This window comes from Halichoeres trimaculatus, unplaced genomic scaffold, assembly GCF_033239565.1.
Source record: "Halichoeres trimaculatus isolate MK-OKI-2021-1 unplaced genomic scaffold, fHalTri1.1 fHalTri1_scaffold_19, whole genome shotgun sequence".
Taxonomy (NCBI): domain Eukaryota; kingdom Metazoa; phylum Chordata; class Actinopteri; order Labriformes; family Labridae; genus Halichoeres; species Halichoeres trimaculatus.
The window spans coordinates 18,014,250-18,032,785 of record NW_027437197.1 but is presented as its reverse complement, the minus strand read 5'-3'; the positions used below and the strand labels follow the sequence as shown (position 1 = coordinate 18,032,785).

Below are 18,536 nucleotides of genomic sequence, written 5' to 3'. Positions count from 1 at the left end.
GGAATCATTTTCCATAACATTAAAGAGGGGGTATGTTGGGTTTCTTTTCAGGCCTTATAAATGATTTTTACATATTAAACAGCACAAAATATTCCTCTTTTTCTATCAATACTGATTGAGAAATCTCACCCCCTGTCTGAAACACTTTGTTAAAGCTAATGTCTCTTTAAGGCTTCCCTCTCCACAAACCCCCTCCCCTCTGATTGGCCAGTCTTATGAAGGGTCTATCAGGGGGGCAGAGCTATGGGCAGACTTAAACGTTTGAGAACCACTTCTCTAATGCGTCATCAACAAGTTAGGAGATCCTAATGTGATGACCATATTATGTGGGAAGTGGGGAACTTGTGCTATTTTTATAACACACAATCTAAAGTCGTTTATAGCTATTTTAAGGGATTTCTTAATTTGATTTTAAACGTGCACACAAGAAAATCTGCACATTTAGAAAGAACATCTGGCGTTGTTATTTTTATTTCCATGTTTAAAATTTAGGACAGCAGAAAACCCCCTCTTTAAGTATGTGGCCCAGCTGTCTGGACTCATCTTTTGAGTGTTATCCAAGGAGTGTCTATTCTGAATTGTGCTCGTCAGGTTTTTTTCCCTTTCACAAGATTTACGTTTGAGGTGGAATTTATCATCGTTCACTCAATAAAACAAACGCACGGGGGAACAATAGCGTTCCCCTTTATTGCCGAGGTGTACACAGATGTAATAAAAGAAGATAAAGAAAGAGAACAAAGACAGTAAAGTGAAGACGAATGATACAGGGTAAAGTGTGATGGATGAAAGGAGGATGGATGTGTTGGTGGATGAAAAACAGGCGACAGCTTTAAAACATGTATTTCTGCATTTCATGAATTAAATAAAAAAGGCTTCTTTTAATAAACATCAGCCCCTTATAAACAATTCATTAAATGATCTGAGGAAAATGCTGTTTCTGCAACTTTCAGTCTTCCTGCTTTTTAGTATTCCCAGCCACCAGCCACCAGATAATTTCCACTGTTGCTCCTCTCCTGTGTCTCTCATCTGCCACGACCCAATTACATTTCAGGATGTGAGCGGGGAAGATGGCTGTACATGGGAATACAGCCGCCCCCCACCACCACCACCCCTCATCCTGCTGTGGGATTTCAATTTCATGCTGTGAGAGAGAAAAGGCAACCGAGGGTTCAGAGTTCATACGAGGAAAGTATGAGAGCGTTTTCTGGCAGGAGACAGTCAGCCAGTGCAAGAATGATGCAAGAAATGGCACATGGTCACATTACTGAACCACTATTTTCCAGCTTCAGTGTGTCTCATTCACCAGTGGAAAAGTTGGAAAAAAAAGCTTTCATCTCTGCCTGTGTGTGACTGCAGCGGTGCACAAATCCTCCAGTTGTATTTTGATGCTTACATGAAGCATATGACCCCCTCCCCCCAAATCCTCAGCACCCCAAACACAATGCCATGTTTGAGGGAAAACTGGGTCAATCAGCAGTGAAACCAAGACGAGCCAATAATCCCTGAAAAACTTATTGTCAGTCATATTTAAAGTCAAGGGATTAGAATACAAAAAGGAAGTCGCACATGAACCCATGGCAGACTGCGTGGCTGGCTGTGGCTGGCTCTGCCTCCTAAATATGTTAGTCATAATTGATGTGCAGCAGCGTAGCCCCATGCTAGCAGTGCACTCACATTAATGCTCTGCATGGAAACCCCACCCCCCTCTTTTCTTCCTCCTGCTCCTCAGCAGATATCAGAACTCTGCAGCTCCACGACCGACTCAGACGCACTTCATCCACCTCGGTGTGTAGCCATGGTAACTCAAACACAGACCGGCATGAGTCTGTGTGGCTCTTTCCACATCAACTCATGTATGATTGAAATTCATGTACAACAGTATCCTATATGTTTTAAGCCAAACTGGCACCACAGGTTTTAATATCTTTCTACATCTTCACTCAAAACCTGTTGATTGCAACCAAAATTCAGTTTATCTTTACATAACACAGCCAATATAAGCCACAGTGAAGCCTATGAGTGACCTGTTTACAGTAAAACTGAGACTTAATAAAAAAAATAGGCAAACAAACGTGCCCAACTAAGTATGTTTTAATAGTATACAGTGCAAACAGTAACATCCTGAGCAATTTGTGCAGGAAAATGTCTTATTTCAAGATATTAAAGACAAAAATGAGCCTGATTTAGGGATCCACCGATACACCCATCCTGGTATCAGGAACCGGTGTATCGGTGCCCCTCAAAGCTGGATGGATATCGGCGGGAAGGGGCCGATCCATTGACCCGATCCAGGTGACCAGCTTTCTCCCTTTTCTTTTTTACCAGGGCTCTTGGATGCTTGATTTGTAATGTCACCTCTGATGCACTTTTATGTTTTTTCTAGGGATGCACAATATTATCGGCACAATATCGGTATCGGCAGATAAAAGCTTACAAACACATTTATCAGTATCGGCAGATATGAAAATTTCTGCCGATATGCACAGCCGATAAGGTGCTATTCAGTTAGGATTATTATTTTCCATCTGAAAAATAAGCTCCTTTAATAAAATGTAGCACTTCGTTTATTTGCACTGCAGAGCTCTGTGTCTGTCACCAGGTTGTTACAGTAGCTCTAAAATAATCAAATGCAACTTGGTTATGTTTAAAAATGCATTGTACATTTAAAGTTCATGTGATCTAAAGATATTATTTTTCTGTATTTCCATACTGAATGTCTTGAGTTTGAAAAAATAATACATTTCTTATTTATGGTAAAATCAAATGTTTTTTGTCTTGTTTTATGTGTGTTTCTTAAACAAATAAGACCATCACAATAAGAGTAACATATAAATTCCAGTACAGGATAGACTTAGCTTTCTTTACAGTGAAAAAAACAAACTTGTGATTATCGATAACGGTATCGGCCAAAAGGGGTTTCGATATATCGGCATATCGGATATCGGCGAAAATCCAATATCGCGCATCCCTTGTTTTTTCTGAATTACCAGTCTACAGGGTTAAAAATATTAAAACTGAATATTAGTTTCTGCACATTCTGAAGCAGGCTTTTACCAAACTGCTGGTAAACATTAAATTACTTTCAAGTTTGAATAAATATTAACTTCAGCAACTCTATATACTTTTTTTTGCCTTTTACCTAAAACATTACTAGTCTTATCCCTCAGTAGGGCATGCATGTTATTATCAAACACTGTAATTGGATCCGTATCGGTATCAGTATCAGTCGATTCTGATACCTAAAGCCCAGGGATCAGTATAGGTATCGAAACCAGAAAAGTTGGATCGGTGCATCCCTAGCCTGAATTGCTTGTTAAGACAACTGGGGTAAGTAAAATTTTCTCAAATAGTTTCCTCAAAATAAAAAAAATTGTTATACCAGAAGTTTATAAAGAATATTTTTCTTACCTAATGGGCCGATTTTCATACTGTTTAGAAACAATTCATGCATCATATTTGTCTTCTAAAGATTGCAATTTGATATTTTTCTGGACTCTTCATGTTAAAGAAAAAGGCAATTTAAAGTCTGATGAGACAATTTTTACTAAAATAAGATGTAAAAACTTGCTTAGATTTCAATTTTTGCAGTGTAGAACATTACAACCTCTGTATTGGCGCCTGTATAGCTGTTTCTAGTGAGTCTCAGTTTCATTGTTAATAAGTATGAACAGGTAAGTTAATACGTAAGATTCCAGTTTTGCAGTGTGAGTAATGATGGAGATTACTTTCTATGAGCTATTTTCTTTTTGCTTTTTGATCTTTCTTGCTTCCTACGTTGCAAAAGGGACAACAGCATACAGCAAGGGAAACCTTGATTGGAAGTCAATTCTTGTAAGCTACACTAAAGTTGGCCACCTTTCCAAGTGGCTTGTATTGTTGTCAACAATGCCCACTGGGTTCCAAGATTGCTCTTTAACAAAATATACTGCAGCTCAAAGGTCTTGGAAGCTGAGGGGATTTCCACGATTAACAAAAAATAACTCCTTTCCATGACGGGAGGCCACAGAGAGTAAAAGAGAAGAAAGAATAACAACAAATTAGAGCAGGCTGAGGCAACTCTACTGGGACGGTATGCAGATTTGAACAACAAAAACAAGACATGCTTCTATTTTAAGCCTCCCAAAAAGAAGAAATGTTAAATGTTAGTAAAACAGACAGCAGTGACAAACATCAGGCGTCTGGATGCTCATAATTCCCAGCCTTCCTCTTGTATCGAGGCTTGTCTCAATCCTGGCTGGGCCGTTAACACTTTTCCCTCGAGTGGCATGAGAGATAAAATCAGAGAGGTGTTGTTTATCTGTACACATCTTGAAAGATTCTTTCATTTAAGATTTTAATCAACTAAAAGCTGTGTAATCCAGAAACAAACAAGTGGAAGTAGTCGTGGTCAGTGTTTCCTTGAATCTTTTCACTTCTGAAGCTCCTCTTGAAATTCTTTCTCCACAGTTACACCAGCATGTACTCATAAAACGACCGTTTGAATTAGAGGAATGAACCAGTCACAGCTCAGTTAATCGTACAAGATCCCGCTGTAACTAGTGCATGACTCATATTAGAGAGCTGGCTGTGACGGTAATGAGTTTAGAAAACTCACTGACATGGTGTAAAAAGCTAGCAGAGAGGTGGATTCGCTGCTCAAGCCGGCTACCTCATTTTCCCAAATGCTCCAACAGCCAATTAAATCCCATTCGTATTCAGCCAATGACAGCTCATCAAGAAATATTGGTGCCAAATCATCCTCTACGCCCAAATTGTTCATCCCTCCTCCGTCAGCTCTCCCCCTGAAGCGCAGCGAGGCTGGGGGAAGCGGAGCATGTCCCCACCACCGCTCGGAGTTTAACAGGATTTAACACACTGCTCGGAGACTAGACGCTCTTCCTCCTTCTCAGCTCTGCCTCTCTTTACAGTAGACATGTCGTATTTGCAAATACACAGCATGAGATATGAACTCCTGAGAACTTCGGGTGGTACATAATGCACACAAATAATACGTGACTTGAATTACAACCACCCTGACTGAGCCCACGGTGCACTGGAAATGTTGAAGAAGATGAAAATCTGAGGACTAGGTTTGTTCACTTACATTAGAGCATCAATTGGCTTGCTGTTTTGGTTTGCTTGGTTTTCTAATGAAAAAAGAACAAATTTGATGAAGAAAAGAGTGCTATCCCTTCTTATTACACTTTCATGAACTGAGAGGCAGGGGCGTGTCTAGAGGGTGGCCAGGGATGGACCACCCTGAAATCTGACCAATCACCCTATTTGCCACCCCAAAATCTGACTCTATAGTTAGACACTTATTAAAACCAACTCCTTGGACTGTGTAACAGTCATTTTTTGTTATTGAAAATGAGAAAGGAAAAAAAAACAATATAAAAAATGTATTTTTGGCAGTAAGACGACATGCAAGAGTTGCAACTTTTGTGGAAAACATCTTTTTTTGGTGTTATTCAAGAGTGAAGCTTAGAGGATTTATACATTGCTACTCTGGGTTAAAACGTGTGTGATACTTTCGCATTAATAGTTAAAACAGACAGGACTGGTAGAGAATGAAGGGGTTAATAAATTACATCACTAACCCTTTGGCTTTGGATGTGTCGGCGTCCACAGCAGTCAAATTTTAAGTTTACCCTGTAAAACGTGTTATGTTCAATTGCAGTGTTTTTTTTCCTTCACTTCACTAAACCTCTAAAATCAAAACCCCTTTTTGTGTTTTTCTTCATTTTAAACTATTTTGCTTTCATATGATGTGCATTAAATTGTAAATAGATACTGAAAGGTCCAAGTATTTCAGAAAAGTGGGCCAAAGCATTCACTCACAGGACATTTCCTGACCTTTTTATTAGGAACGTATAGATATGAAAATTTTGGCCTATACCAATATCCAAAATGATAATGCTGTTATGTAAGATAAACAATATTTACTGATATCAATATTGGTAAAAAAACAAAAAAAAAAAAACAATCTGAGATGATGTGTCGAGGTAGTGCAGAGACAAAGAGTGGCGCGATCGTGATAAAAGACGACCAAGAAGAGGATCAAAGGATGGAGTGCCTGAGATGGATGTGATCGAAAAAGTATGTTTTGTCCATTTTTTGGATCAAAAACAGGAAGAGAGACATAAAAGAAGAGGGTCCACTCTTCTTAGGTAGATTTGGTGTTTACATAGTCATAGAAAACAATATTATTTGGGTCTTGAAAGATCGTTAAAGATGCTCTGAAAATTGCAGCCAATGAGTAAATATCGGCCCACTTTTACAAATCAGCAGATACTGATATTGATACTGATATATCATGCATCTCTATGTTTTATAATCAAAATAAGTGAAAATAAATGTCCAGGTTCAGACTCAGGTCTTAAAAGGTTAATGAGTGCACTCATACTTGATGACACCTCAGTTTCCTTATTGGTCCAACCAGTCAAATAAGCCTTGAGAGGCCCCTGCTGAGAGGGGCAATGATTATCTATAGAGCAGATAATGAAGAGGAAAATATTATTTTATTACTCATGATTGATTAGCTAATATTTCTTTAGTACCGTTTTAGAAATCAGTACCAAAAAGGCTGAGAAGGGTAACCAGCTTGGCTTGTCAGTTTAGCCCATGCACCATGTACAGAGGCTCTCCTGGTTTCCTGGTCTATCCACTGCTCTATCCTCTCGGGAGGAAAGTGTAAAAGCCCAAAAATAAAGCAAAGAAAAAAGCTTTTTTAGTCACAATCACAAAATGATCTGTTGTGACCAGGGAGACAAAATCACACAATTTAGAAGCTGGAGTAACAGAGCTACAAATGATAGTTGAGTCATTTAAACTCATGTCAAGAGCTTATCACTTCAACTTAGGTAAAAAAAAAAAAAAAAAAAAAGCATACTAACTGCCTCCTGACACAGGTTTATGTAATTGTTTCACTGTCTGGAAAATGAATGATAAAAGCATGTAAGTCAAATTTAATTACACCATGATCATATGAAGAATTACATTATTTTCAGATGTATAGAACCATTATGTCACCCTAATTATAGTCATTGGGATTAGACAATAAAGCTATTTAAGTACCTCTAATAACCACCTCTGTCTGTGCATCGAGGCGCTGATCCACAGGTGTCATTAGAGTAAAAACATCCAGCTCCTCCTCCACGCCGCTGGTCAGGGAGTCATTGAACAGCTACACCAAAGCAGCAGAGAACAGAGCTGAAAGAAGTCCTTCATCATGTTTCCACTCATTATTTCTGGACTTCATAGCCTTTCAGTCGAACAAGGCACACTGGAGCTGTTCTAATTGCTCTCCATCATAATGAATGGGTGACAGCACATGGAGGAATGATTGGTGGTGATGGTTAGCCCTCTGGACCAATATGAAAGTCCCTCCACTTGTGACATGGCCCCTTTAGTCTGGGTGGTCTCTGCTTGCCCTGGTTTCTCATGCTTCGGTTATGGGAAAGAAGCATCAAATGGGGTTTTCCTGAGGCCAAAAATAGGTTGAAAATTGCTGGTCACATGCACAGGAGATTTAATCTCATATCTCACTCAGGGCTCACCTCTGTTTCTGCGCGGCTGTGACGAATGCTGGAAATGGTGGTGATAAACCATGAGGGGGTGATGCATTGAGATCACAGACAGCATGGTCAGCTTCTCAGTAAAAGATGAATGACTCTCTGTCACATGTGGCTAATATGATGGCTACTCTGTGGAGGTCAAGCTCAGAGCGTTTGAGAAGCTCCTGCAGAGCGTGGCACCGCGGGCTACAGTGCTCTCTAGTATCTGTAGACAGATCAGAGTGTTATATGTTATAATGACGGATAATCTGAGCAGACACAGCTAGGAGGAGAGCCAACACCATGTTCATCTTTATCCGGTGATCTGTAATCTGAGCTCAGTGATGAAAAGCTGGTGATAAAAGAATCAACACCCCCACATCAGGCTCTGGAGCTCCAAAGTCTTTTGTATTCATTAAGCACAAATAAGATAAATAAAATCAGTAGCTGGGAGTATTTTTAGTTTGGATCCAACTGGTGCTCCAGCTCTGTGCGGTTGCAAAAGTGTTTTAATTTTACTTGTGTAATAATTTGTGTGGACAAAATTGGTTATTAGAAGAGCAAAATGCAATGTATTGCGGTTTAATGAGACTCTACTGGGTAAAATTTGAGCATGGAGAGGGAATGAAAATGCCAAGAGATGAAGGGGTGTCTAATTAATGAATAGAAGCTTTTTTATTAGCTGCACAGTAGCCTTTTAAAAAGAGACCATACCGTGACTGAAATGGGCAGAGCAACGGCTGGAGAGGAGAGACCGCCATCCTCAGCGGCTTATTACAGTCAGCAAAGAACATCAGGAGAAGGGAGAGGGATTGTGTGAGGGGAGCATTTCATGTTAGCTAGTTTTCGTTAGTATTCAAGCAGTAAGGTTTGACTAATGGAGCCTGACTGTTTCCTTCATTCACAGCAACGAGCAGGACTCCCCTCACTCTGCTCTGCCTTTATCAACCCATCCCCCCTCATCCTCTGACCCCTTAAATCCCTGCTGCAATCACACTCCGCACAGGCAACTTCTGCAGAGCGTCGACCAGCCATCAGCAAATATAAGCGTCAAAATATCAGCACGGACAGAGATAGAGTGTGTAAGCCTGAGGTCTGCATGCAGGCTGAGGGCTACAGTCTGGATTTCTTGCTCTAATGAACTCAGCACAAGAAGAATTGACAGAAACAAGCTGCCTCTTTCAGTTTGGAGAATATTCTATGTGAGTATGTTTTAGTCAACGACTGTGGCTTGAGTTTGCTTTCAAAAAATCTGATTCTGTGCAGAAAAGGTTTGTCAAATATCATCAAAACACGTGGGTTCATAGTCAGAGAGCTAAGTAGGCCACAGAAATGTATGTGACCCATGAGATGGCTCCACGGCCCCCTCTTTGTCTCTCAACCATCTGATATTCTGCCCGCTGAGGTGAAAACCAACCCCTCTAAACCAGAGGAGCAGGAATGGAAGCCTTTGGTATCAATTACACGGTGATGTCAGATGTTTTTACCACTTTCTTAAAGAGACAACTGTTAAAAAGTCACAGTTGAGTCACTTTGCCTATAAAACTGCACTGAGATGAACCGCCACTTTCCCCAACAATACAGCGCGTTCCTGTTGTGAAATAAAAGACTTGATAATTGCTTGACAAACGTGTTCTGTAGACCATGCAGTTATCTCACTACAGCGCTGCAGGGGAGAGATTAACATCAGCAGGATCTGAGCCAAGTTGACGTAAAGTACGTCTTCTGTTTCCTGCATTTCAGATGGACTAAAAAGCAGCGGTGTCTGGGGTTTGAGGAGTGTAAATGAAAGGAAGCTACACTTACAGTCAGGTGACCCACTGCGATGCTAAACTGAAGTCTTTCGAGGTTATCTATGTTCATTTACAACCATTAAGACAACAGAGGCCTTCAGCTATGTGTCTCACTTTGCCTCAGGTAGTCTAGAAAATTGTTAAAGGTGCTGTGAGGGTTATCCTGATTCAGTTTTTCTGGGATTAAGACTCTGTTTCCCATGAGCACTATCACTCACTGTGATAAGGATACGACCCTTACCAAGCATGCATTTGTTTTGGAATCAGATGAATGGAGCAGATCTTCTTTTTAACACTACTTTCTTTGGTCAATACAACTTTTCCCAGGATTCAAAGCAACAAAGTGATCTATTTATTTAAACTGTGACAAGTGAACTCTCCAACCCCACAAAGCCTAGAGGGGCACCAACGCTACAACTTGCATATTTAAACCAGTCAAGATAGAGTGATCATTCTTTTACATATACAGTCTGAGGAGTTACACTAACATTTCATACTTTCACCATTTCTCAGAGCACTACTCCATTGCAGTGATCAGTTTGTAAAAACACCCAATCAAGGGCACATGACAACAATCTTAATGAACTAGACCACAGGTATTTGCAGCACTTCCTATGTAAAAATAAACATCATCATGTTGTCATTTGTGTTCCTCTATACTGAAATTTCAACTCGGTAAAACAATTTTCTTTTATTTTCTAATGCACTTTTCATGCATGAGCAAGGTTTTGTAAATAAAAAAGTGTGTTTGTTTCGTTTTTAATTTGTTTTGGTTTCAACGTCTCTTTGCAAAGATATGTTCAGACTTCATATAAATGGATGGATTTGTGCTCTCTATGGAAAGTCTGACCACACTACTGATACTGAGAATTAGCATTTAGAAATAATCACTTTTGGTGTTAATACTCTCATTTTCAAATGTGGATTATGAACAAGAAAATATAAAAGAGTGAGACTATTTCAAGAGCACTTATAAAGTCCTCTATGGCCTTAAAGAAAACGCTCAGTCAAGATGGATCAGGAAGGTTTCTTAAAAAAAATTAGGAAACTAGACGTTTTACAGGTTAATTGTGTTGCATTTCAATCCAGGCTAATTGGCTAAAAACAAGTAAGATAGCTGATTTAGTGCACAGGAAATGTCCAGTTTTTGGTCAAACTGCTTTGCATGTGTTTGAAAAACCGCATGCACATGATTAAACAACCAAAAGTAATCTGTTGCTGCTTGTTTCTGTTCACCATTACATTTAGAGATGCACTGATATGAACATTTTGGCCAATACCGATATTAATATTTCTGTTATGGCTGATAACAGATATTTACTGATATCAATATTAATTTAAAAAAAATAAATAAATAAAAAAACAATCTGAGATGATGTATCGAGGTAGTTCAGAGAGAAAGAGTGGTGCAGTCGAGAGAAAGACGACAATGGAGGGGATCAAAGGATGGAGCGCCCAAGATGAACGTGATCAAAAAAGTTTTTGTCTGGTTTTGGGATCCAAATCAAGAAGAGAGACAAAGAAGAGAAGATAGTCCACTCTTTTTAGGTAGTTTTGGTGTAAACATAGTCATAGAAAACAATACCATTCTGGTCTTGAAAGATCCTTCAAGATGCTCTGAAAATGGCCGGCAGCTAATGAGTAAAAATCGGCCCACTTTTACACATCGGCTGATACCGATATTGATCGTGCATCCCTAATTACATTCACTTCTGTGTCATGTATCACACTCCAGGATGTGCTGTTGTCCTGAAAATCAGCACAGCAGTTATCATGTGTGGCATTCAGTCTGCTGTTTCTTGATAATCAGATCCTAGCAGCACTGATCCTCAATACAACAGCATTGCATTAAACATGTCACAACTATACTCCTGTTTTGAGAAGCTTCAGGCACCCAGGAAGAGAAAAAGATTATTTCAAGAGTGGTTGTGACAAAGAGTTCAAAGGAAAACTTTAAAATCCGAGCATTAAGTACCTTTAGAAGATAAGTGATCTTTCCCCCCTTAGAGTTGAGACCATTATAAGAGAGGGGAATGTATTCCACGGACACCTCTGGGCAAAAAACAATATCAAGCCCACTGAGATTTCTATCTGCAGTGCTGACTTGAGATAGAGGAGATAATGTGTGTTAAATTGAGCGTGAATAAAGCTTTCTGTTAGCCAGGGCTTTTGGTATCTCTCCAGAGCAGCTCAGCTTGTCTGCTGCAGTAACCAAAACTGTTTATAGCACACCTTCGCTACAGACATTACAACCCTGGTAGGTCAAGGCCACGCTACACATTAGGAAGCTAGCTGCTGTGCGTTGATTTATTGGGGAGAATTATTTTGTTTTTATGTGCTACCAAACTACAACAGAAGCGTAAAAACCAGAGGCGAACAGGTGCCTCATATCCAGGGGTTATAGTTTGGAAGTATCGTTTTAAAAGGTACAGCAGTTCCAAAACACCCAGACACTAAAAATCCCATAAAAGATCTACTATGTGCTCACAAAACTCTGAAGTTCACATCTCCTTAGAGAGCCTCAGAGAGCAGAGATTCACTGCTGGTTTTACATATTATGAGCCCTGAAGCAGGCGGAATAAAATCCTTCCTCGGCTCAAGCTATCTCGTATCAGATAAAGGCTTAATGACATTCAATTTTAAAAGGCTAGTATAGGCAAACTCATTGCTCAAAGCCAAAGGCAGATGCAGCACATATGCTTGCCATCATGAAACAAAGTCCTCTGAGTAAGCTGAACATTCCCAACGATCCTGTAAAACAAAAAATTAATGGGGCTTTAATGCCTCGTCGAACTCAAAGTACACAAAAAGTAATGTGAGATAAACGAGGGCACTCAAACTGGACCTTACTGTGAGAACGAAGTAAGCCTGAAGTATTAAGCGGAACACATGATACCACTAGAAAGATTAGCAGTCATGCACAGGGAGCTGCGCCGCCCTGTAAGAGCAACATTTACCCACACTGCCTTGGGAAACAGCCAGAAGGACACATCCACTATGCACCGCACACTCACAAACTGTCAGTAAAGCTCAGCAGTTTCAGTGCCGAGTCCCATTCTTACACATTAAACGCGTCCTTTGTGGCTGCTGCTGAATCTGTTTCTCCTCATCACTGGTTTCCACTTCCCTCTATCGACTCTCATCTCGTTCTTCTCTCTCAGGCGGGAGGAACAGTGGTGTCAAAGTGAGGCTGGTTCTTCTGGTTCAATGTCAAACCGGGTGATTCAGATTTCCAATAAACCAACTAGTCTTTCAGTTTAATGCTGCTTTTGTACAATAGTGTGTTTTAAGGAGACATCAATGTAATTTAATTGGGTGTAAAGACCTATAACACATGTTTAACTACTATATAAGTTAAAACAAAGTGACGTGTGTTACCTCGAGATTACTTCAGGTATTATTATAATTAATCAATTTGTGATGTCACAAGTTGAGCGGATTCTAAATGGACTGTCAGACTGAGTTTTATCAGACACCAGGGGATTACAAACAAAAGACTGGGTTGGCTTTTTTATATTTTGTGGGTGACAGATAGAAGACTCCAAACATCCATGAATAATAGCAAAAATACAAAAAAACATGTTTTTTGTATTATGTCCTCTTTAAATCACTAAAATAGGTAAACTCTGACTTCATTAAATGTGAACAACCTATTTAAAAATTGGCAAAACAGGTTTTTATCTCGCGATAAAGTTAGATTTAAGTCATTTTAGAGTGTGAAGGTCAACTTTTTTCATCCCACATTCGTTCAAAGAATCAGCAGCTGATTATTAAAGATGGCTGAACATGGAGAGCCCTGTTCATTGTTATCATGGTTTCATTTTCATCTCTTTGGAGACCTGATTTCACTCACCTCTGCCCAATGACTATGTAAAAAATAAAGGGCACAAAGATCATTACCATCCTTATTTCAAAGCTCTCGTATACAATCTATCAATATCAATAAAGAGAAATTATTTGTTTTCTCACATGTCGACATCTGGGTCATGCTTTAGCACAGGGGTGGCCAACCAGTCAGAGACCAAGAGCCACAAAAATTACCGTGGTACTACAGAGAGCCACATCATGCACAGGGTCTTACAAACACACTTCCTCTCACACAAAAAACAAAATGACATAAAATGGAAATCAATACATTTCCAATTTTTAAACTGAGGTTTATTGTGTTTGTTAGTGTGTTTAAATTTGTACTAGAGAAGAGAAACTGAAACTTCAGTATCAATGTGTGCACCCGAATATTGATTAACACTGATCCCAACATTGGCATCAGTATATCAGTATTTTAGATTGATCGGCACACCGCTACTCATAACTCTAAATATATCTTTATGAAGGGATCGAAGAGCCGCACACCGAAAGGTAAAGAGCCACATGTGGCTAGCTGCAGGTTGGCCACCCCTGCTTTAGCAGGTATACAAATAAATGAAATCAGGTCCAAGTCTGAACACCCAGACTTCAACTTTATTAGTGACAATAATTTAGCTCTACTTCAACTTCAACTTTATTTTATTTGTATGGCACTTTTCATGCTTGTGCAACACAAAGTGCCTCACAGAGAAACATTTTACATCCGATGCTTTTTTCCAATCATGGGATTTGCAGATGATAAGAAAACTATAAAACACTCCAAAGCTTCTTCTTTAACACATTGAAAAGTGAGAGGATTCTAAAAATCACAGTTTCAGCATATTATCTCCTCTATGCCTCTTTATGCAGTTAATTTTAGCTCAACTTGTACATAATCTGTGCAAATTGCCCTGACTGGAATGCCTAAATATAGATCTCTGCAATGAGGTAGCTAATCCTCTAAATCCTGAAATCATGAATGCAATTCAAAAAGCAGCTCTCCTCTTTGAAACACATAAAAAAAAGCCATTCTTCTTCTCTCTTTTGTCTCATGCCTGCTTTCACGGCTAAATCGAGGAAAGCATAAGGTTTCTTGTACGTCATCAGGACGCAGATGTGTGAGAGGACTGTGAAATATGACAGTTTTCAAAAAAAAGGAGGAATGTGTTGTAAGTGTGATGGTAGTCGAACAGGTTGGAGACAGTTAAGGAGATCAGGAGGCAGAGAGTAAAATAAAGCACCAAAATAAACTGGAGAAACCCTGACATTACTAAAAGCTTCCTCCAATAGCGTTCAATATCTTAACATCATGCAGTTGCCATGCCAACCTGTTACCAGACTGCTGCTGCTATGATGAAAAGGGGAACTGCTTCTTGGCTACTGTGCAATAATGAAGAGTCTCAATTCAGCATTAGTATTCCTGTCAAATTCGCCTGGGCATTGGCAGGATTTAACAACTCACCGAGATGTCAAAGAGCTCCTCTGTGTCATCCAGCATACGGACCCTTACGGTGACATGACGTCCGGGGGGCATAACCGGGGGTCTGTGTCCAGGGTCCAGTGTACTGATGCCAAGACTCTCTGGGGCTCCAAGACGCTGCCCTGCTCCTTGGGCCATTGGCACGGGGTCTTGCTCTGCCATTATGTGCTGCAATGCTCACTGTCCAGCCTGCACAGACGCAGAGGGAAGAAAGTCAGGGAGACAAACTAAAACACAAGAAACCTCTTCTTCCAGTGTGTTAAATGAAATCTGTGAATCAGGGCCCAGGGGACTGGCTGCACACCCTTACGTGTCACGTTAACAGGCTGATTGTAAATGCAGCTAATGGCTGATAATTGTTGCCTGTGGGAGAACCAATTACGGTACAAAAAAGATCTGAGCACGTTCTTGAGTTCAAAGCAGAAATCAAACCGCCCTGATTTGATTTGACGAATGAATTACGAGGCCACAGTGTAAAATCAAAGAGTCAATACAATAGCAATTGAGGATTCTGGGAAGTCGTAAAGGAGAGGCACTTGGGCCAGCACGACAACAGACATAAAGTCCTCAGGTCTAAATTGGTCTCAAGGGAATTCAAGGCAAACACATAATAACAGGGAGGAAGACGTGGACTGAATGAGCGGTGAATACGAGTGATTGAAGAGTCAAAACTCGCATTAAAGATGGCTATTATCCACCATCTGCACCACTCCAAGACCAAATCAAACAGACTGTATGCCCTGTGAGCTCCAACACGAGTGCTATACCATGCTCTGTGCAATTCAAGTCTACAATAGATCTGTCCACTTTATTTTCCAACTCGCCAAAATTTGGGAGCCATCCCATCATTTTCAATGTTCCTTTTTTTTAACAAAATGGCCTAAATCTCCTTATGATTGCTCTGTTCTCCGGTATTATTAGGGACAGGTACCGAATTAGGTACTTTTATAGGTACCGACGGAATTCCGGCCATAGTATCAAGAACCAATTCACATAGTGGAAGACTAGGCAATTTTCCATTCTGGACATGAACACAGCATTAAAAGTTTATATATTGAAGAATAAATATGTTTAATTGAAAAAAATGAGATTTAATTATCAAACCAATTATATTATGAATAATTTTTATTACCACATACACACAAAAAGTACCGAAAATTAGCACTGATGAGAACCAAAACCGATTGCCAGGTACCGGGCATCAGTACCGTGTTTTTCAAATGTGAAAGGTACCTATCCCTATGTGTAATGATGAGATTGTAGATATTTCATTTGTTGTCATTGGTATTTTCACGGCCAATTCAACAAAATTAACCTTAACCTCTTAAATATGCCAAGTGTTTCAATAATTTTGGCCACCCCTGTATAACATCCTGATGGTCATATCTTTATTTTGGGCTGCTCTAACTGCTGTTTAACCCTTCCATCAGCAACAAGCCTTCAATTTTGGCCTGGTTACAACAAAGAGAGCAACCCTGAGAGAGGAGCAGTTAGTAACTCCTCCTTCTTTTAAAATCAGCTAAATAACATGTTTTCTTGCTTATATTTAGAGAACGTTCAATCCACTTCAGTGAACAATGAATGACTGTACATGCTACCCTGTGTGTTCCCTATATGAGGCTTTCACTGCATTGGACTCACACCTGGGCTGACCTCATGGGTCATGGTACTTCAACCCATTTTATTTTCAACACATTTAGATTTTGTTGACAGCTTTAAATCATTTATATCATTAAAGTTACTAAATCTATGAGTTAATATAAGACTGTAATACCTACAGCAGATAATAACCACTGCCCCATAATATCCAGCGTTAGCGCATTGGTTCATCTGACTCAAAGTCAAGGAGGAATCTATTCTAATGTGAAGTGTGAGTCTGTATTTCCGCCAAAAGTCACAGACTCATGCACCGTACTCTGTGTTGATACATGAGCAGGTCTCGATCCACCCCTGAGTATCCTCGGCCAGTTCCCCTCAGGCTCTTCTGTCCTGCTTAATTCTCACTTCATTGCACATTCCAGCAGCCTGATGTCATCCTGAGACCTCACCGAGTGCTTCATCAGAGCTCTGAGGCCAGTGGGCAGTTGTTCAGACGCTGCAGAGGTGAGTGACTGCTGCCAAGTTTGAACTGACGCTGAACAAGGCATTTTAAAGGAGGGGATAGTGTAATCCAGAAGAGTGGCTGGAGAAAATATAGGCCAAGGACAGAGGAAACGCTTCGTTCTGTCTGGAGATGATGCACAGGAGAGGTAAACTGAAGAATTCTGGTCAAACAGTGCAGGAAAGTTTGAAACTACATGGCCAAATAGGGCTGCATTTAAAAAAAAACTATAATACTAACAAACTTTTTATAGAGCCTGCTCTTATCATCTGCACCTGTGTGTACACTGATGTCACAGGACAGCAGGCGCTTAACGTTGGAGTTTTCCAGCGCACAAACACTCCCATGGGCTGATGGAAACCAGACCAAATGCCCTCACTGGGGGCGTTAATGGAAACACAAGCATAGTTTTCATTCAAGCCCAGTCATTTACGACACTTGATCCTCACACAGACATCACTCTGCAGCCCTCGCCCTGTTAAGTGGTAAGTGTGTCATGCAGAGTCTGTAAATTCATGACTTATTTGACCTGTGCATGCATGCTGTGAAACCAGACACTCTTCAAACAAAGCAGCAGTGAAACAGAGGACAGTGAAAGAGAAGACAGTGATTATTTCAGCCAACACGCTGCCTCCCCCTGCACCAGGGATCATTTATCGGCTGGTCTAGGTGTGTGTGTACCTCTGAATGGGGAACTCAGGTACAAACAAACCCAAAAACACTCTCCAGCTGTGCAGCTGGCACCGTTTTTTTCATGGTATGACAGAGCCAAGGGGACATTCACAGACCTCCTCAGTGTTACTCAGCCTGCCTTTGAACTTGTTTGCTTGAAATTCCCCACAAGTGTGCAACACGGGGCTGTGACTGCTGGCTTATGGGGTCTCAGGGGCTGCAACACTGGCTCCTCTGTGTGCAGGGGCACAAAGAGCCCCTTGGTGCGGTCCAACTCAGCACAGCTGGAATCTTTTAGTGACAGCTGAATGGCCAGAGGCCGGGGCTGATACAGCCGGCTGTCTACCTGAGGGGAAGCTCCAAAACAAAAAAAAGAGCTCAATTTCCTCGGTGCTCTGCCACAGACACTGATACCTGGGTGTGGCTTGTGTTGCGTGAATCACTTTAAGTTCCCACTGTATTTTTGGCATCGACATGTGTTCATTAAGTGAAAAGAATGACAACCAACAGGAAACATGCGTGTTGGGACCAGAGCCTGGCTGCCATTTAAGCTTCATCTCAGCTACCTGAATGATAATTGTGGAGAAAATGGTGAAATTAAAGCAACCAGGGAGGTTTTTTCCACCTCACACACTCTGGTAGTGTGTTCACACCGTTCATGTAATGTAGGTTAATAGAGCAGGCTGCTGTAATCCTCAGGACATTCTCAGCCAGTACTGTAGATGTGACATTAATGCACCACCTGGACTCACATGGGCTGCCTGTGGAAACCAGGAGACGAATGGGAAATGCAAACTTCCTCACCGCATTTGATTATTAAAATGTAACACACACACACTCACACACACTCACACACACAGTATGAGGCATTACAGCAACGACACATCAGCGACTGCGGCGTCTGCACAGATCCATACAGCAAAGGTATATGTGTGCTGGAGGACAAATCGGACAGTTATACTCTCTGCAGACTGGGGTTTTTAAAGAGTCGAGGTTATTTCCTTCACTAGAAATCCACAGATCACAAAACAACACAGCAAAGATACTCCCAGGACTTAACCCTAATCTCCTCAAACAAGTTGAATCACTTCCCATTAGAGCACACAGGC

At 40.6% G+C, this 18,536-nt stretch overlaps 1 protein-coding gene across 2 annotated transcripts in view; it reads right to left on the bottom strand.

The window, feature by feature from the left end:
- The window catches only part of LOC141808214 (FERM, ARHGEF and pleckstrin domain-containing protein 1), a 64,443-nt gene that overhangs the window by 45,656 nt on the left and 251 nt on the right, over positions 1-18,536 (bottom strand). For both annotated transcript variants that reach the window (XM_074694657.1, XM_074694658.1), the window contains exon 2: positions 14,637-14,843. In XM_074694657.1, the coding sequence (XP_074550758.1) occupies positions 14,637-14,816 (180 nt within the window). In that variant the 5' untranslated portion in view covers positions 14,817-14,843. The remainder of the gene's footprint in view (positions 1-14,636; positions 14,844-18,536) is intronic.